This window comes from Acinonyx jubatus, chromosome X (genome assembly GCF_027475565.1).
Source record: "Acinonyx jubatus isolate Ajub_Pintada_27869175 chromosome X, VMU_Ajub_asm_v1.0, whole genome shotgun sequence".
In the NCBI taxonomy this organism is placed as follows: domain Eukaryota; kingdom Metazoa; phylum Chordata; class Mammalia; order Carnivora; family Felidae; genus Acinonyx; species Acinonyx jubatus.
This window is the reverse complement of record NC_069389.1, coordinates 54227334-54247538: the sequence shown is the minus strand read 5'-3', so window position 1 is coordinate 54247538 and position 20205 is coordinate 54227334. Positions and strand designations below refer to the sequence as shown.

Genomic DNA, 20205 nt, shown 5'->3' with positions numbered 1-20205 from the left:
TAGTTCCTCCAGGTGTGAGCCTAGAGTTACTCACTTGGAAAAGTTTCTTGCAGTCATTGATCATGTGTGATAGGCCCTGAGTAGCAGCCATGTTCTCACTCAGGTCCCTAGGGCCTGGCCGGCCAACGATGCTGCGTTTGTTCCTGATCCTAGAGGGAAGGGCAGGGAGGAGAGGATGGCACATGGGCACAAGACAAGATGGCTGACTGGTTGGCTTCTAGCTCCCCTAAACAAAAAACAACCTGCTGCTCTTTAGAAGGCCCTGCTTCAAAACATCCAACCAGTTTCAGGCCCCTGAATTGTCAGGCTGACCCCTTGTGGTGATGCTGGGGAACTGTAGGACCGCCATCAAGGACCAACAGTCCAAGGAGGCCCAAACCCTCCCTGCCTGGCCCTGCCACACACTGCCATGTTTCACCTGGGTGAGGTGCCATCCTTCTTGGAGACGTTGAGATGGAAGATGGAAGGTGCCAGGCACACTGCTAGGTTGCCAGCTGTCATCTGGTTTTCTTCAGCAGAGGCAATGTCACTTAGGAAATAGAGCAGGGTCTGTAGGACCTCTCGGTTCTCATCAGGGAGCAACAAGGTGGCGGCTTGTGCTGCTGCCAACCATTGATCCTTGGGGAGGACTGTGAGGAAGGAATGGCAGAACAGCTTTCTTATTCCCCTAGAGCTTCTGGCAGCAAGTCTCCTGCTTCTAGGAATTCAGAGAGCACAGCAGTCCCAAGGGAAGTCAGTCAGTGAGAGGAAAGGGTAAAGATGGGCTCTGGGATGTCTCTGGGTAAAAGAGGGGATAAAGCCCCACTCTAATATACAATGTCACCTTAGGTAAGCCCCTGCCTTTCCTCAAGGCCTCAGTCTATCTTTCCATATAATGGGTTTGGGGAATAGAACATGATCTCCCTCCAAGGGCCTTTCCAACTCTGGATAGCAAATCTTCCAATGAGCTCATGGATGTGGCTAGATTTGCTCACACCAGGTTTAGCTTTCACAAGCCCCAGGATTCGGAGAGATTGAGAATGGGGCAGGTTGCTGGGGACAGGTGCAGGTGACTCACGCTGGTAGATCTGCAGGAAAGTGGTGGTGAGCTTGCTGGTGAAGATAGGCTCTGGTAGGTCCCGGAAATACTGCTTCAGCAGGTCAGCCACATCATAGGCCGACTGGCCCTCATAGCAAACATTGTCAGGGGAGGTCTCATTCATTTGGCGCAGGTTCTGGATCCTGGACTTCACCCCAGACTTGCGGAAGATGCCCACCTGGCCCATGCAGGGAAGGGAGGGAGGGAGACATGCAGGACAAGGGTGGGGTGGGGAGGAAGATTATGAGGCCAGCCCTGGATCAGGTGTCAGGAGAGTAGGCCACCCTAGAGACTTCCAAGCCTGGAAGGTTTCCTGCTGGGCAGGGTAGGAGAAAAATGGCAAAACCAAAGAGAAGCATTTTTATAGCCTTAGGGTCAAGAGGAAATATGGTTTTAGTGGGAATGAGCAGGAAGAGAGGGACCTAAAGCAGGCTCCTAAAGATGGGCCCTACGGTGCCCGGGCTGGAAATAAGCTGGCAGAGAGCTTGGCTGAGAGGAGCTTCAGCTCCATCCTTGCTGGGCCTTCCTAAGGCTCAGAAAGGTCTCTAGTGGGCCAGAAAGGCCATAGCAGCTCCCCACCAAATTCCTCAGTCTTGGATTTCTTCCCCAGTGTCATTTCTCTGTAGGTTCCCTGGCAGGGCTCACCTGGTCCAGGCACTGGCTGCGCAAGTAGCGCATGGCTTGCTGAATGCTCTGTGGCAGTGGCTGGCCTGTGCGCTGCACGTGGATGAGGGGTGGCACCCCAAACACCTGCTGGCCCCGGTAGTCTGGGGTCTTATTCCTTTTCATGAACTTGGGCACTGACCTGTTTGGGGGAATGACAACAGATCTGTGAGGGGTGTGGGGTAGGCCCAGACACAGCTTGGAGACTCTGTAGTCTCAGGGGGCTCAGGCAGGGGTGAGGGGAGTAAAAAACACACCACATACCCAGAGTCAACATTCACTGAGCACCTGCTGTGGGCCTGGCCCAAGGGAGTCACAGAGGAATACAAGGAGCTCTCTGTCTGGTTAAGGAGATAACTGTGTCGACAGGCAATGACAATATATGTGGCCAGGAGTGGACCAAGAACTTAGGGGAAGACCCATGAGGAAGGGGAGCTATACCTAGTGGATCACAGAAGGCTTCAGGGAGGATGTGGAAATTCAGCAGGCTCATGAGGGATAGGTAGGCGTTGTCCCAGAGGAGAAATGGGGAAAAGGCATCCCAGGCAGACAGAACAGCACGGACAAAGGCAAAGAGGTAGGAAAAAAGAGTATAGCACATTCAGGGAAGGGCAACAACTTTAGTGGCCTATATGGTGGTAGTGCTTGAGAGTGGCAGGCTAGAGAACCCAACAGCAAGGGCAGGGCTGGAACATGAAAGGATCATCATGGGAAGGAAGCTAGGCCCTATTCTTTGGCAGTTGAGGGGCGGTGCGGGGACAGAAGGGTGTTTATCAGGAGAGCAGCAACCAAAGATGTATTTTAGAACAATCTCACTGGTAACAGCCTGGAAGTTGGGATGGAGGAGTTACAGCTCAAGGACCTAAGGTCCACTACCCCCACTCCTCCTCACACATGGCACACACTCATGCATGTCCCATGAGCATCCCCCACAGACATATGCAAGCCATGCTGACCTCTCAGGCCATGGCCCCTCCAGCTTCCTAACACTATTGGCTTCTGGGCTCCACCTTCTCGCACCCACCTTCAGGGGATGACCCTTCCAGGGTCCTGAAGTGGGGACAGGGAGGGGGCCAGCACCTGGATAAGAAGCTCCCCACACACCATGGCCCAGGAGCACTCACCAGACCCATCCTGGTTTGTGGGGCACAGTGTACTTCTCCATGAAGGCAGTGAGCCGCAGCAGTGAGCCCTTGTGCAGGAGGTGGATCTGGCCAGCAAACTGCCGGTTGATCTCCAGTGACTCTGAGTTGAGGCTAGGCCGGTGGGAGTTCTGGAAGCTGTGCCAACGGAGCTTCCTGGTGAAAGATGAGGAAGTGCAGAAGGGCCAGAGGAGCAGGTTTGGATAAGCCTTAGGAAATGGTGACTTCTTCTGATCCCTTTATTCTCCCCAAAGAAAACAAATGCAGGGAGGGAGATGTGACTACTGTCAGCATTGCTACTGGGTCCCAGGGTGGTAAACCTTAATTTTAGTTTCCAGGGCTGCCAAGTGGCCAAGAAGCTATCAGGGAGGGTGGTACAGAGCTCAGGCCCATCTAGTGCCAGCAAGCAGTACCAGCCCCTTATCCCTCCAAGACTGCAGTGTAGGGGCTGTTCTGAGAGCCCAGAATGGTAAAGCTGGGGACCAGAGACCATGTCCTCTAACACCTATGATTTACTCATGGGGAAAAAAATGCCCAAAGTGGAGCTAGAATTTGTTCAAGTCCATGGCAGAGGTAAGCCCTGAACTTAACCTGGAGGCAATCAAGAACCTGTCCCTGGGCCTGGGCACTTCTTAGTGCCTTGAAAAAGAGTTGTGTAGAGGAGAGAGGGAGGGATGGGAGAGAGGGGAAAGAAGAAAGGGAGGATGAAGGATGGGGAGCAGGACAAAGAGACACAACAGAGTCCTCTGTCCCCACCCTTACTCAAAACTCCCACCTGCACGGTCTAGTCAGTGAGGCCCCAACGCCTGAATCTCGTCGTTCACGTGGTGCTGATGCCTGAAGTCCAGCTGGTGAGCCTGCAGCCTCAGCCTCATTCACAGAGTTTCTGCTACTGTCCAGTTCACTGGAGGAGGCCACAGTGTCATAAATGGAGTGTCCTTCTTCCACAGACAGGCTGGAGGCAGAGGTTGGTTCCCCACCTGAATTTGCCTCCTGCTCATTATCCTGGGCTGGGTGTGGGGCCTCGGCCTGTGCCTGTTCCAGGGGCTCAGCCTGAGCCTGAGCCTGAACCTGAGCTGGGACTACTGGATGAACATCAGCCTGGCCCAGAGCTGAGGACTCTCTATGGGTCAGAGCCTCTAATTGGGCCAGAGACTCAGCCTGCCTTTCAACCTCAACTGTGGCTACTTTTACTGAAGTGACCTCCTCCTCTTCTTCCTCTTCCTTATCTCTAGTCCCCAGGTCTGGGTAGATGGCCTGAGACCAGAGCTCTACCCTTTGCTGCAGCCCCCACACATGCTGGAGAATGTCATCTAGGTGGGCGTAGTTGCCCCCACCCTCCTCATCTTCAGCTTCAGCCCCAGCCAGTACAGGCTCAGCTGGGTATAGCTCAGGCATGTTGTCATAGGTGCTGGCATGGCTGCCTGTGGAGCCACAGGAGCCCCGGCGCCCTTCATAGCCCCAGGGCCTACCTGGCTGCCAATCTGCCAGGCGGTGTCCATCCTCAGGAAATAGGCTCTCAATGGACAGGGAGCGAGGGAATGTGCCTGGTTTGTGGTCCCTGGGCACATGCACGAGGCAGTCACCCCGGTGCACCTGCTGAGGATGCCGAAACATGGCCACAGGCCAGGCTTCCCAAGCCCTCTGAGCCTTAGTGCCACTGTCACCAGCTGAGGTGGCTGTCCTATTCTTGGCCCTATAGAATCCAGCTGAGAGGAAACCACGGCGACTGCAGAAAGAGGAGGCTTTGGTGGTCTTTGAGGTGGCTGGGCTACACTCAGGCTCTGTTTGCTGGCTGCCACCCTTTTCCTTCTGCCTCAGAGAATCAAGGTGCTTAAGGAAGCTACGAGAACGGCGCTTCTTGGCTTTGTCCTGGAGACCCTCTTGGCCCTGGGTGGGGCTGAGGAATGGCTGGTCATTTGGTCTGGGGGCACAGCTTAGCAAGGGCAGGTCTGCTGGCTCGGGCAATAGGCTCACGGTGATGGCTGGCAGGGAAGTGGCACTAAGCTCAGTGAGGACGCTCTCACAGCTGGAGGTCACTGGCAGGCCAGGGCTTGGTGGGGCCAGTAGGTCAGAGGAGCCTACACGAGACCAACATTTACTTTCACGCTTGAAAGCCCAGTGGTTGCTGATGGTACACTGCTCTTCCTCTTCTGAGTCTTCATTCTGGGGAGGGAGCCACAGGGTCAGGTCAGAATAGTCCTCAAGTGCTTGTTTGTACTCCACTCCCTGCCTCCAAACTCTTAGAGGACCTTGAGATAAAGGGCGCCACTTTCTGACTCAAGACATGTCCTAGATGTGGAGCTGGCTCTGGAGTACCAGAGTAAGCCAGGAGTCAGAGACAGAGCCCAGATGGATGGTAATGGTCATCGAATTAATCTAATCCCTCCTCATTTTACAGATAGGGAAACTAAGACCCACAAATGAGAAGTCATTTGCCTAAGGTCATCCAATGTCATGTAGTAAGTCAGTGACAGAGCCAGGGTTAGAATCCAGGTGTCTTGACCTGTCCTCAGCAGCCTCCCAAGTCTCTAGGCTATAGTCTTAGATTGGAATCACAGAATTCCAGAACTAAAAGGAGATTTTAGATTTTCTAATTTTCTATTTTGCAATATGGGGAAATCAAGGCCCAGAGAGGGGAAGAGGCTTGCTCAAAGCCACTGAGTAGTCAGTGGCAGAGGTGGGATCAGGCCCCAAGGGTTTCCTGCTTCCCAGGCCAGGGCTCTGGCTGCTTAGCTGACCCTCCTGGCTCCAGACCTCTGGTGGAGAAAGCTCCAGAGGAAACTAACAAAGCCTGACCCCATGGAAAGATGAGGTCATCAGGCCAGCATTCCAGGGCTACATGTGGACTAAGAGTCCTCTCGGTTTTTGCAATCCCACATTGGCAGAGTCAGAAAGGCCTCTTGAGTTTAGAGATGGGAAAAACGAGGCTCAGGGGTGTAAGACCTCCTGTGGACACAGTTGGGTATCTTGACTTCTAAGATCATATAGGCCATGATTTTTCCACCACATTATTCTGTCTCTGCTGTCTAGTGAAGGAATTCTCACCATCACAAAGCAAGTAGTGGAGGCAGATAGATTTCCCTGAGGAAGGGCAATCACTAGGTCAAGTTATTAGTAAACTCAGTGTGGAGAGGTGTGCTGAGGGGGGTGGGTGTGGCCATGGTACTTATTTTCACACTCTAAACTCTAGACCAGGCTTGCCAAAACCCATCAGGCTCATAAAAGCCCCCTATACCTCACTCTCAGGTTGGGGCAAGGCACTGCTCTGTACATCCCAGACACCCAGGACACTGGATCTAGTTTTGCAAGTGGTCTATGTATATCCTGGGTTCCCCACGGTGCCACAAGACCCCAGATCCCACCCTTGCCATGACTCACCTGCTTGCATTGAAAATTAACTTCCAGTTTCATCGAGGCACAATTGTTCAAGGTCATCAGCTTTCTATAAGGAAATGAAGCAGTGTTCACCCAAGGGTCCCAACCCAAGTTTTCAGGGCATAACCTATTGAAACAGTCCCATGATGCCATCCACTACTTTACATGCTCAAGATATCAAAACCTCTCCCAAGATCCAGTGCTCATGAAGGTTTCAGTGCCAGACACAATGCTAGGAAAATTATGGCTTCTGTCCTCTGGAAGCTTACATATGTGGAATAAACCACTAGAGAGACAGCACAGGTTCAGGAACTTAGACAGAAGACACAGCAGGCACACAGAGAGTGGGGCAAGGAACTTCCATGAAGATGGGGTGGGCAGTCAGAGAAGGCTTCCTGGTGGTCAGAAATGGGTTTCTGGAGGGAAAAAAAACAGGGACTCTTATCCTGGGCTTCCACAAGAGGCTGTGACAAGGTAGAGAGGGAAAGAGTAAACTGACCAGTACTGGTGTGACAGAGGAGACTGAGGCTGATAAGGTTGGTCAAAGCCATACTGCAAAGGTGCCTCATGCTAAAAAAGTTTCACTTTTCTCTGCAGGCAGTTACACACTCTAAGCAGAGGAGTTCCTGCTTGGAAACTGAATCTAGTGGCTGTAAAGAGGCTGGATCAAGGCGCGGAGGGACATGGCAGGAAGGCCAGTGAGTTGGCTACTGTAATGGATCCAAAAAGCCATGGTTTGGCCTCAAACAAGGCCCAAACCAGTGTAAGCAGAGAAGGGGAAAATCAGAAGAATGTCTCAGGAATCTAACTGAAGGGAGAAAAGAGTCAACACCAGATTTTGACTTTCCAGCTAGAGTGCCTGGGTGGTGAGGTGTCACAGACACAGAAGACAGAGTGAGCAGTGTGACTGTACCAGATGAGCTTTGTTACAGGTTGGGCTCCTCCTCTGTTAGAGGGGACAGGGATTGTTTCTTTCCATGAAGAAGCTCCAAGCAAGGCCCTGACCTCCCAGGCCTGGCTCTTAGTGCTCCCTACCTGCACAGGGCCCCCAAAGAGTCCTTGTCCAGAAAACCGTGGTCCTTCTTCACAGAGCCAATATCCAGGGGAAACAGACCTTCTGTATGGCAGAGAAAAGCCAAGATGAGTTGAGAGTGGTATGGTCAGAAACTCAGTGCCAGTAGCCCTTGAGTTGCAAAGGGGGGGCAGGGAAGGGAGGAGGCAGGAAAGCAAAAGCTGAGCAAAAGGAGCAAGCCTGAGTAAAGAAGGGACCCAGGGAACTCAGGCTGACCATTGGGGACAAGTTCAGGGTTGAAGGAAAGGAGGGTTGAGCTAGATAAGAGGACCCAGCAATAATACAAGTCCATGGGAGATGGCAAGCCTGAGGCCTTGGGTGGCTGCCAGGAGCCAAGCTGGGCTCGCCCAGTCCTCTTTGAATCCTGGGTACTAAGACAAGGAAACTCCTCCCTGCCCCAAGATGAACTGGGGGGATCAGGAAGAGAGTGAGGACAGAAAGGACAGCGTGCAGCTAAACCCCACCTCATTTCCTCCTACTGCTCAAAGCAGGGGAGCCCACTCCTTGGGATTTAAGAAGGAGAGGAGAGAGAGGAAGGTGCAGTAAGAGGACAGAGCATCCAGGAAATCCCATACCTCTCTCTGTCTTACTGGTAAAGCAAGTCCATTTATTCATTTAACTAATATTAATCATGCATCTACTTGGTGACAGATGCTAGGGCTACAACAGCGAACGAGATAAAAATGATCCTTGCCTTCACGGAGTTTACACTCTAATGGGGACAACAGACAATAAGCAATGTGTGAAACAAGATAATACGGTTCTGAATGCCATGAAAGACATTAGACAGGGTGATGGGGTAAAGAGAGGCTGGAGGGGTGGGGGCTACTCATAGAGAGGTGGTCAACAGAGGCCTTTCTGAGGTGGTGACCTCTGAACTGAATCCTGAAGAACAAGAGGAGGCTGGCTATGCCAAGAGCCTGGGAAGAGGGCTCCAGGCAGGACCAACATTAAGGTGTTGAGTGAGGAAAAAACATGGTGAGCAAGTGAGCAAGAAAGGAGCCTGGAATGTAGTGAGCAAAGGGAAGAGGAGTAAACAGCAGTTGAGTGATGTAGTCTTGTCAGTCATAATAAAACACGTAAGCTTGCCTCATTCTGAGTGTGCTGGGAAACCATCAGAGGAGTGACAGAGCACAGAAGTGACAAAGTGAGTCCCAAGGCTCACAAGGTCCTTCTGGCTGCTGTGCATTGCAGAGAAGAGAAAGGGGACGCCTGAGTGGCTCAGTAGGTTAAGCTGCCAACTCTTGGTTTTGGCTCAGATCATGATTTCACAGTTCATGAGTTAAAGCCCCATGTTGGGGTCTGTGCCGACAGTGCAGAACCTGCTTAGGATTCTCTCTCTTCCCCTCCCCTGCTCTTGCTCTCTCTGTCTCTAAACAAACAAACAAATTTTTTTCTCAAAAGGAATAGAGGAGGTAGCAAAGGAAGGAGGCTGGTGCACTTTGGCAGGTGAGCAGTGATGGCAGGTCACACAGGATGTGGCAGTAAAGATGGCAGGAACTAGACTGATCCGAGACATACCGTGGAGGGAGGAGGGACTTGCTGAAGGATTAGATATAGAAGATGAAAGAAAAGAGGAATCAAGGGTGATTCCTGGATGCAGGGCTTGAGTGGACAGCGGTGCTCTCAGGAGTTGGAATTTAGACCTGCTACATTTGAGATGTCTGTCAGACATCCAAGGAGATACTTAACTGATGGCTGAAAAGATGAATCTTGAGCTTGGGAATGAGGTCTGACAGAAATATTTGAGAGTCACCAGAATATAGATGGTACCTGGAGAAAGATCTCCTGGGAAAGAAATGTTGAGAGGGAAGAGGGACCAAGACGGAGCTTTGGGACACTCCAACATTTAGATATCAGTTACAGAAAGCAGAGTCCTCTATAAGAAGACTAAGAGCAGCATCTAGAGAGACAGCAAAGACAGGTGAGTGTTCTAGAAGCCGAAGTGAGTGGCCAGCGGCACTGAATGCTATTGAGAGATTAAGTAAGGACTGGGAAGTGACTAGTGAACTTGATCACATGGAGGTCAATGGTGACCTGGACAAGGATTGTTTTATTGGCAAGGTGGGGTTGAAGGCAGAGTACAGTGGGGAATGTGAGAAGAAGAAGGAAAGCAGAAATAGAAAGTATAGACAACACTAAAGAAAAACAGAAAAATGAAGGAAACAGAGAAATGAGGCCATGGGGAAGTGGAGATGAGGTGGGGGACACCAGGATGCACCCTCCACATTGCATCTATGCCAGTGGCATCCTCAGAACTGGTACAGTGCAGGGGCCCTGATCAAGACATGGGTGACACCAGAGCTTATGAGAGCCAATGTAACTATAGGAGGAGGGCCAAGGTCCACAGCTACCTGTGTGGTTGGAGAAAGGATCTGATTGGCACCATTTTACAGATGAAAAACAGAGGGATATGGCAAGTTTTGGGGTAGAGGAGGGGGAGCAGCTGAGTATCCTTACCTTCAAAAAGCTGAGCATATTGAGGGAATCCTGTTGCTCGGAGCCACTTGCATGCTCTTTTGGCCTCAACTTCTAAAACGGAACAGAGGGAGAGAAATGGGTCTAGGTGGGTGTTGGCACTGAGCCATCCTGGGTGTATGCTGCCTCATTTCCAGCAGACAAGCACCTCTAGTTCCCATGATCTGGAAATGGCAAGAAAAGCATGGAGGGAGCTGGCTTATTTGTTTCATATCACAGCCAGCAAGAGTTTACCCTGTTCCCCATACCCTACCCTCTGTATGTCCTGTGAGGCCATTCTTGAGCCTCATTCCCCTGCTTGTCTCAATACCCCTCTCGCTCTCCTGCCCCTGCCCAAGAACAGAACCCACCAGCAGGAGCAACTCTCAGGAAAGTCTGAAGTCAAGGAGTACTGCTGGGGGAGGAAGCCATAGCTGTGTCTTCACCTTCCCCTTCTTCAGGGAGACATCCCCTTCCATGACCCTGGGTAGACCATCCTAGTCCAGCTAGGGATACAAAATGTTCAACGATTATCATTCTTTTTCCCACCATCATACCTCACATTCCCTAGCACTTTGATAACGAAATCTCACTTAACACACACAATAAGCTGTGAAAGAGGTTTTACTATCTACATTTTATAGATCTCCAGACAGGCTCAGAAAGGAAGAAGTCATCCACAGTCTCACCGCTGACCAAGGTAGCAGTGCTAGGGCCAGAGTTAAAGCTCAGTCTCCCTCCCACTCAGGGCCCCTACCTTTCTGACATGGCAGCTTCCCCAGTGCTTACTCTTCCCCATCACTCATGGATTTACAGCCCTCCCTTCCCAGGGAACCTCCCAAGACTGCTCCAGCTCTCCCTTGTGGCTAGATCTATGTGGCATAATCCAGTGCTGATTGTCATGATGACACAGTGGTACCTGTGGGAATCTTGGAGGGCATTGGCTGGGTTAGCCTCCCACCTCTGCTCTGGGAGTGCCCAGCACCTCTGCCAGCCTCAGTGAAGACATGCAGCTGGACTAAAGGAGGCCCTCCTGTCAAGGATAGGCTGAGTGCCAGCAGCAATGCCCTGGGACTACCCAGGCAGCCATCTGTTTCCTACCCCAAGCACTTCCAGGGAGCAGTGGGGCTGGGACTATAGGACAAGGCACTGTGGGGTTGGAGGGTGGGGTAGGCTGGTGGCTCAGCAGAGCTGCTCTGGCCACAGAGTCATACTCCTAACATCTCCTTGATTTCCTTAGCGCCTGTGACCAGGCAACTCCGAGGAGACTGGTGGGGTTTCTCCGAGACAGGAAGAGCTCTTTCTTTCCAGTGCTCTTCTACAGGAAAATCCAGGATGAGATCCTGGCAGCTGAGACTGAGAAGTTAAAAGACAAAACAACATTTAGAGGATGCGGGTAGGTAGACAACAGAGGGAAGAATACAGGAAGATCGAAGTTGATGAGAAAAAACAATAGGCTTCTCAAGGGCCACAAACTGATGAGGATTTGAGGGGGGAGAAGAGAAGGTTCTGGAGCCCCTGGAGCTCCTGAAGGCTTTTGGGGCAAACAGGAGTGGGGCGGAGATGAACATCTGGGCATTTCCCAGAGTGAGTGCATCAGGTCAGTGCCACCCTAGCATCTGCCTCAGCACATAGCAGTAGCCAAGTTTGCTCATGTCCGTGATCTGTGAAGATTGGTATGAGATGGTGCACCTGTACACACACCCCCTATAGGCCCCCTCAGTCTGTGCAGCACTTGAATGGTGTGTGTATGTGCCCATGTTTCTTGTTACTGCAACTTTCTAACCTATGATAAAGATCTAGGAATCATCCGGACTTCAGAGAGGTCCTGGAAAGTGTTTGTTCCCACAGAGCTTAGCTAACAGTACCTCAGACCCTCTGACAGGGGGCAATGCAGGCCTAGCAGAGGATACAGGTCTCTAGGCAATTGGTGGTGTGGGGGAACTGTGGTAAGAGCTGTTGGAAGGGAACTCACACCAGCCCAGGAAGCATCTGAGGTACCTGGTTTTTTTTTTTTTTTAATTTTTTTTTCAACGTTTATTTATTTTTGGGACAGAGAGAGACAGAGCATGAACGGGGGAGGGGCAGAGAGAGAGGAAGACACAGAATCGGAAACAGGCTCCAGGCTCTGAGCCATCAGCCCAGAGCCCGACGCGGGGCTCGAACCCACGGACCGCGAGATCGTGACCTGGCTGAAGTCGGACGCTTAACCGACTGCGCCACCCAGGCGCCCCCCGAGGTACCTGGTTTTGCTGCTAAAACAGCTTAGCCAGCTGCCACTACCACCTCCCTGTCTCCTGATCCTACCACACCCCCAGGAGAAGGCCCTTCTCCATCCTCAGAGCCCCTCCTAGCAGCCAGCTCTGCTTTCCCATGATTAGGATGAAGAGAAGGTACCAAAGAAAGGACCTGATAGTTCCCAGAAAGGCAGGAACCGGCACAGAAAGAAATAGTGACCCTTAAAGGGCCATGAGTCTGCTATGGCCACCCCAGGTAGGAAAGCTAATCCCCAGGGTTAGGCCTGCATGCCAAGAACACACCCTTGAAGTCCACTGCAGCCCTTAGCCATTTATGGCTACAGGCAGAACAAAGAGGAAAGGGAAGGAGAGAGGCACCTGCCTGCCCATTAGTCCTGAGGTCCTTCTTAAGCCTGAAGAAGTTGAGAGAGTGTAGTAAGAAAGTCCCGCATCTTACACATCTGCACCATCTACCAGAGCCACAGAAGCAGAGCCCACAGGAGAGTGGTGAGCCGCCTGCTCCTCTAACGCTAGGCATTGGCCCTAGCCAGGGTTGGTGGGAAGGAAACCAGTGCACCTGAGTGGGCACCAAGTTCTTTTGCTTTTACCTAGAGCCCTCTAGCCCGCTACTACTTTAACTGTGATCTCTGGACCAGCAGCATCAGCATCACCAGGGAGCTTGTTAGAAATGCAGAATTCCAGACCTACTGAATCAGAATCTATATTTAACTACATCCTGAGTTTATTTGCATGCACATTAAAGTTTGAGAAGCACTGGCCTATATCCCTAGCTGAAGGATTTTCACCCTGGGATGCACGTTAAAATCAGCTAGGAAGCTTAAAAAAGACCAATTCCCTGGGATCCCATCCTCAGAGGCTGATTTAATTGGTCTCTGGTGGGGCTTTCCACGTCAGCACTTTTAAAAAGCTATAGTATGGGGCATATTGAGTCCCGAGGAACTTTCCCAATTCCCACAGAGTTGCATGTCACAGCTGAGACTATGATCCTAATCTTTTATTTTTTTTAAGTTTTTGTTTTAATTCCAGTTACTTAACATACAGTGTTATTTTAGTTTCAGGTGTACAATATGATGAGTCAACAATTCCATACATCACCTGGTGCTCATCACAAGTACACTCCTTAATCCCCACCCCTTATTTCACCCATCCCCTGACCAACTCCCCTTTGGTAACCATCAGTTTGTTCTCTGTATTTTAAGAGTCTATTTCTTGTGTGCATGCTCTCTTGCACTTTCTCTCTCTTTCCCTTTGCTCCTTTGTTGTTTCCTAACTTCCACATATGAGTGAGATCATATGGTATTTGTCGTTATCTGACATATTTTGTTTAGCATAATGCTCTCCAGCTCCATCCATGTCATTGCAAATAGTAAGATTTCATTCTTTTTGATCACTAATATTCCATTGTGTGTGTGTGTGTGTGTGTACACTACACACACACACACACACACACACACACACCACATCTTTACCCATTCATCAATTGATGGACATGGGCTACTTCCATAACTTGGCTATTATAAACAATGCTGCCATAAACAGAGGGGTGCACATATTCCTTTGAATTAGTGTTTTTGTATTCTTTGGGTAAATAGTAGTGCATTTGCTGGATCATGGGGTAGTTCTATTTTTAACTTTTTGAGGAAACTTCATACTGTTTTCCAGAGTGGCTGCACCAGTGGCTGCATTCCAACACTGCACGAGGGTCCTTCTTTCTCCACATCCTCACCAACACCTGTTGTTTCTGATATTGTTGATTTTAGCCATTCTGACCAGTGTGAGGTGATATCTCATTATAGTTTTGATTTGTATTTCCCTGATAGTAAGTGATGATGAGCATATTTTCATGCATCTGTTGGCCATCTGTATGTCTTCTTTGGAGAAATGTCTTTTCATGTGAGACCGTGACCTTTTAATTTCCTTTACAGCTCTCTCTTTCCCATTTCATTATGCCACTTGCCCTCAGAGGCCAGGTAAACAAAGGGCTTAGACTCAAAGGAACAAACTCCAGGTCCCCAAACTTTTTTTTGACCTCCTGATGTAGTGGAGTAACAAGCTTGAGTTGAAATCCTAGTGCTGTCAGTCACTAGCTCTCGGACCTTGGCAAGTTGTTTAACCTCTGTAAGACTCAGTTACCCCCACTGTAAAATGGATGGAATTGTGTCTACCTGTAATAGCTACTGAGAGCATTAAATAAAATACTGGAGAGTGGAAAAATACCCTGACACATAGTACAAGTACTCCCAACTAACTGAAGGGTCCCAAGAAAGAACGACAAACAGGAGAAAGAGGCCCAGCTAGCATTCCCTTCTGGGTCTAGAAAGTGGCTGCATCCCAGCGAAGGCAGTCCTGAGAGGAAAATACATTATAATCCAGGCCTATCTCAAGAAACAAGAAAAATCCCAAATATAAAATCTAACAGCACACCTAAAGGAAATAGAAGCAGAACAGCAAAGACACCCCAAACCCAGCAGAAGAAGAGAAATAATACAGATCAGAGCAGAAATAAAAAATATAGAATCTAAAAAAACTGTAGAGCAGATCAACGAAACCAAGAGTTGGTTTTTTGAAAAAATATACAAAATTGATAAACCTCTAGCCAGGCTTCTCAAGAAGAAAAGAGAGATGGCCCAAATACATAAGATCATGAATGAAAATGGAATTATTACAACCAATCCCTCAGAAATACAAGCAATTATCAGGGAATACTATGAAAAATTATATGCCAACAATCTGGACAACCTGGAAGAAATGGACAAATTCCTAAACACCCACACACTCCCAAAACTCAAACAGGAAGAAATAGAAAGCTTGAACAGACCCATAACCAGCAAAGAAATTGAATCAGTTATCAAAAATCTCCCAACAAATAAGAGTCCAGGACCAGATGGCTTCCCAGGGAAATTCTACCAGACATTTAAAGCAGAAATAATACCTATCCTTCTGAAGCTATTCCAAAAAATAGAAAGGGAGGGAAAACTTCCAGACTCATTCTATGAAGCCAGCATTACTTTGATTCCTAAACCAGACAGAGACCCAGTAAAAAAAGAGAACTACAGGCCAATATCCCTGATTAATATGGATGCAAAAATTCTCAATAAGATACTAGTAAATTGAATTCAACAGCATATAAAAAGAATTATTCACCATGATCAAGTGGGATTCATTCGTGGGCTGCAGGGTTGGTTCGACATTCGCAAATCAATCAATGTGATACATCACATTAATAAAAGAAAAGAAAAGAACCATATGATCCTGTCAATCGATGCAGAAAAAGCATTTGACAAAATCAGCATCCTTTCTTAACAAAAACCCTCAAGAAAGTTGGGATAGAAGGAACTTACTTAAACATCATAAAAGCCATTTATGAAAAGCCCACAGCTAACATCATCCACAATGGGGAAAAACTGAGAGCTTTTTCCCTGAGATCAGGAACACGACAGGGATGCCCACTCTCACCGCTGTTGTTTCACATAGTGTTGGAAGTTCTAGCATCTGCAATCACACAACAAAAGGAAATCAAAGGCATCAAAATTGGCAAAGATGATTTCAAGCTTTCACTCTTTGCAGATGACATGATATTATACATGGAAAATCCAATTGACTCCACCAAAAGTCTGCTAGAACTGATACATGAATTTAGCAAAGTCGCAGGATACAAAATCAATGTACAGAAATCAGTTGCCTTCTTATACGCTAATAATGAAGCAACAGAAAGACAAAGAAACTGGTCCCATTCACAATTGCACCAAGAATCATAAAATACCTACGATAAACCTAACCAAAGATGTAAAAGATCTGTATGCTGAAAACTATAGAAAGCTTATGAAGGAAATTGAAGAAGATATAAAGAAATGGAAAAACATTCCATGCTCATGGATTGGAAGAATAAATATTGTTAAAATGTCAATACTACCCAAAGTTATCTACACATTCAATGCAATCCCAATCAAGATTGCAATAGCATTCTTCTCAAAGCTAGAACAAGCAATCCTAAAATTTGTATGGAACCACAAAAGGCCCCGAATAGCCAAAGTAATTTTGAAGAAGACCAAAGCAGGAGGCATCACAATCCCAGACTTTAGCCTCTACTACAAAGCTGTCATCATCAAGACAGCATGGAATTGGCACAAAAACAGACACATAGACCAATGGAATAGAATAGAAACCCCAGAACTAGACTCACAAAAGTATGGCCAACTAATCTTTGACAAAGCAGGAAAGAATATCCAATGGAAAAAAGACAGTCTCTTTAACAAATGGTGCTGGGAGAACTGGACAGCAACATGCAGAAGGATGAAACCAGACCACTTTCTTATACCATTCACAAAAACAAACTCAAAATGGATAAAGAAACTGAATGTGAGACAGGAGACCATCAAAACCCTAGAGGAGAAAGCAGGCAAAAACCTCTCTGACCTCAGCTGTATCAATCTCTTACTTGACACATCTCCAAAGGCAAGGGAATTAAAAGCAAAAATGAACAATTGGGACCTCATGAAGATAAAAAGCTTCTGCACAGCAAAGGAAACAATCAACAAAACTAGAAGGCAACCAACGGAATGGGAAAAGATATTTGCAAATGACATATTGGACAAAGGGCTAGTATCCAAAATCTATAAAGAGCTCACCAAACTCCACACCCAGAAAACAAATAATCCAGTGAAGAAATGGGCAGAAAACATGAATAGACACTTCTCTACAGAAGACATCCAGATGGCCAAGAGGCACATGAAAAGATGCTCAACGTCGCTCCTCATCAGGGAAATACAAATCAAAACCACACTCAGATATCACCTCATGCCAGAGTGGCTAAAATGAACAAATCAGGAGACTATAGATGCTGGAGAGGATGTGGATAAACAGGAACCCTCTTGCACTGTTGGTGGGAATGCAAACTGGTGCAGCCGCTCTGGAAAACAGTGCGGAGGTTCCTCAAAAAATTAAAAATAGATCTACCCTATGACCCAGCAATAGCACTGCTAGGAATTTACCCCAGGGATACAGGAGTACTGATGCATAGGGACACTTGTACCCCAATGTTTATAGCAGCACTCTCAGCAATAGCCAAGTTATGGAAAGAGCCTAAATGTCCATCAACTGATGAATGGATAAAGAAATTGTGGTTTATATACGCAATGGAATACTACATGGCAATGAGAAAGAATGAAATCTGGCCTTTTGTAGCAACGTGGATGGAACTGGAGAGTGTGATGCTAAGTGAAATAAGTCATACAGAGAAAGACAGATACCATATGGTTTCACTCTTATGTGGATCCTGAGAAACTTAACAGAAGTCCAGGGGGGAGGGGAAGGAAAGAAAAAAAAAGGTTAGAGAGGGAGAGAGCCAAAGCATAAGAGACTCTTAAAAACTGAGAACAAACTGAGGGTAGATGGGGAGGTGGGAGGGAGGGGAGGGTGGGTGATGGGTACTGAGGAGGGCACCTTTTGGGGATGAGCACTGAGTGTTGTATGGAAACCAATGTAACAATAAATTTGATATTAAAAAAATAAAAACAAAACAAAACAAAAAGAAAGTGGCTGCATCCGCATCACTGTCAAAATTGCAGCCAAATGGCTCCAGGAAGTGACGTTAGTTAGGAGGCAGAAGTTTCAAAGAGGCCACAATAGCTCCAAAAGACAAACGATCCAAGTAGTTTGAAGCAGGGTTATGGGATGAATCCCCAGAAAGTACTCCCTGGCAGGAATCTGGAGAATTTAATGGGTTATTACCCAATAGGATGTCAGGGACACTGGCTCCTAACAATATACCACCTCATGGAGGGCTGGGAGGCCCTGAGGCTCCCTCCCAAATGGAGCAAAGATATATGTCTTGGTGATTAAGGGCTGAGCTAAAGTGCTTTGCTTTCATCCCTCCCACACATCCCAGCCTGTCGAGGCTGGGGCCAGGAGTGACCACTCACCCTCAGTAGAGTCCACTCACCTGAGGTTGGGGCCCAGGTGTCCTGGACTGGGGACTGCCTTACATGCCTCGTGGGGAGAGTAACACCAGGCAGGCTGAGGCGAGTGATGTAGGAATGTCTGTGACCCCTAGTCCTGTTTCTATGTCCAGATGTGCAGATTTCAGCAGTTTCACTATATTCTGCAGACCATGCTGTGGTCAAGGCTAGGTTGATATGCTGGGACAGGTCAGGGATGTCACTCATCTGGCACAAGCTCGATTTCACTGAGATTAAAAAAAATTTTTTTAATGTTTCTTTATTTTTGAGAGACAGAGACAGAGACAGAGACAGAGTATGATCAGGGGAGGGGCAGAGAGAGAAGGAGACACAAAATCCGAAGCAGCCTGAGATGTCAGCACAGAGCCCGATCCAGGGCTCAAGCTCAGGAACTGTGAGATAATGACCTGAGCCGAAATTGGACGCTTAACCAACTGAGCCACCCAGGCGCCCCAGGTTTCCACTGAGATTTAAGCCCAGACTCTTTCCCTGGGGAGGGTCCCAGCTGATCTGAGCCATAAAAGTTTGGGAAAAGGGCATACTTGAAAGCTCCAACATCAAATCGGGCCTCAAGGCCATACCCACGAGTCTCCTGGAGGGAGTGTCAAAGAAACATTGCTGAGCAGCAATGGATGATTTCAGAGGCCAATGACAGGATGTGCACCTACTAATATAGGCCATGCACCAGGGATCCTCTTAGCACAGCGTTTTTTGGTTTTTTTGTTTTGTTTTGTTTTGTTTTGTTTTGTTTTTCTATTCAGAGAAGGATGGAATGAGGAGAAAAGCAGGGCTTTTCTTCTTGAGAAATGCTATATGAACAAGAGTAGAGTTTATGTGCTCGGGAAAGGGGCAGCAACATCCCCACTGAGGAAATGCAATAATGTTCAAAGATGATAACTGAGTTGAAGAAAGAGCTTTTTACAATCAAGCTGGCTCCCCTACCTGCTGCCTAAGTCATTTTAGGCAACTTGCTTCATTCCGTAAGCTTTGGATTTTGATCTATACAGCAAGGACTAACAACTTTCCTGCTTACTTCCACAGCTATTGTGTGGATTTGGTCAGCTTTTTCCTGGTTTTGAAAGTGACTATATGAAAGCTATCATTAGTGCTACTTTTGTTAAGGCTACTTGAACTTGGCCTCTCTCTCCTGAAACTAATATTACACTATATGTTAACTAACTGGAATTTAAATAAAAACTTAAGACTACTTGAACTTGGTATTCACAAATTCAGTCTCTAAGGCTCAGTTCAGATTGTGTCCTAGTTTTAAAACAGTAAGAATGAGCTAGGAGAAAAAGAAAAGGCAACTGGCAACTAAGCTGAGGGAGGTCAGGCTGCACCCAGCCAATATCACCAACCTGACCCTCTTCATGCCACACTTGGGGGACTTTCGCATCGTGGTCACTCTGGGCCGTGAGAGAGCCACTTGAACCCCACTTCTGCCTGTGCTTCCCCAACCCAAAAGCCAGCTCAGACATAGGTATCAGGTAAGACTCAGGGCACAGGATAAGCAATGGGTGGATGTCACAGGGGCCCCACATCAAAGGATCCTTGTCCTGCTGAAGCAGTACTCTCTCAACTCGGACTGCACATTATAATCTGGGATCTTTTAAAAATTCCAGTGCCTGGGCCCCCATCATGACCAAATTAAATTAGAATCTCTGGGAACAGGGGTGGTTAGTTTTCATTTGTTTTTGAGACCTTTCCAGATGATTCTAAAGTGTAGGCAATATAAAGTGTAGGCCTTAAACAAACATGGCCAGCTAAAAAGCCACAGCATAGGTCTCTGGAAAGATTCTAGCCAGAGGCCAGACTCAGGCCCATTCTAATCACTGGTCCATGTTCTCTCAGCCAGAGTGAAGGAGCAAGAAAGCAATGAGCTTATGGTAAGACAGGGGAGGGCATACCTATGGGTATATGTGAAGGTAATTTATTCAAACAGAGGACCAGCAATTGTGTTTATTTCCTTTACCTTACTTTGTTTCCTATTTGGAAAGGCATCTCCTTCACGGCCCTCACCGTAGGAGGAGTGTCTCCAAAATAAGGTCTGGCATCATCATGGTCTTTCTCACCTTTAGTGAGCACAGGAGGAAAAGCCACCATTGTGAAGGAGTGGAGAAAGATCTGGGATGCCACTGTGTGATGACCCAAGTGTCTAAGGTGGACTTTGTGAGATCAAGCTGGTATTCAAGGTAGGCAG

The 20205-nt window shown here is 48.1% G+C and overlaps 1 protein-coding gene across 8 annotated transcripts in view; it reads right to left on the bottom strand.

The window, feature by feature from the left end:
• Positions 1-20205, bottom strand: part of STARD8 (StAR related lipid transfer domain containing 8) — an 84578-nt gene that overhangs the window by 3436 nt on the left and 60937 nt on the right. For 3 of the 8 annotated variants that reach the window (XM_053202421.1, XM_027053599.2, XM_027053601.2), the window contains 10 exons: positions 17990-18232; positions 9794-9865; positions 7297-7378; positions 6265-6328; positions 3659-5049; positions 2866-3039; positions 1724-1883; positions 1058-1256; positions 419-629; positions 35-149 (listed from right to left, as the gene is read on the bottom strand). In XM_053202421.1, the coding sequence (XP_053058396.1) occupies positions 35-149; positions 419-629; positions 1058-1256; positions 1724-1883; positions 2866-3039; positions 3659-5049; positions 6265-6328; positions 7297-7378; positions 9794-9865; positions 17990-18232 (2711 nt within the window). Of the gene's footprint in view, positions 1-34; positions 150-418; positions 630-1057; positions 1257-1723; positions 1884-2865; positions 3040-3658; positions 5050-6264; positions 6329-7296; positions 7379-9793; positions 9866-10161; positions 10297-17989; positions 18233-20205 lie in introns of those variants that run through there. The other 5 variants (XM_053202420.1, XM_027053604.2, XM_027053602.2 and 2 more) reach the window with 4 other exon arrangements.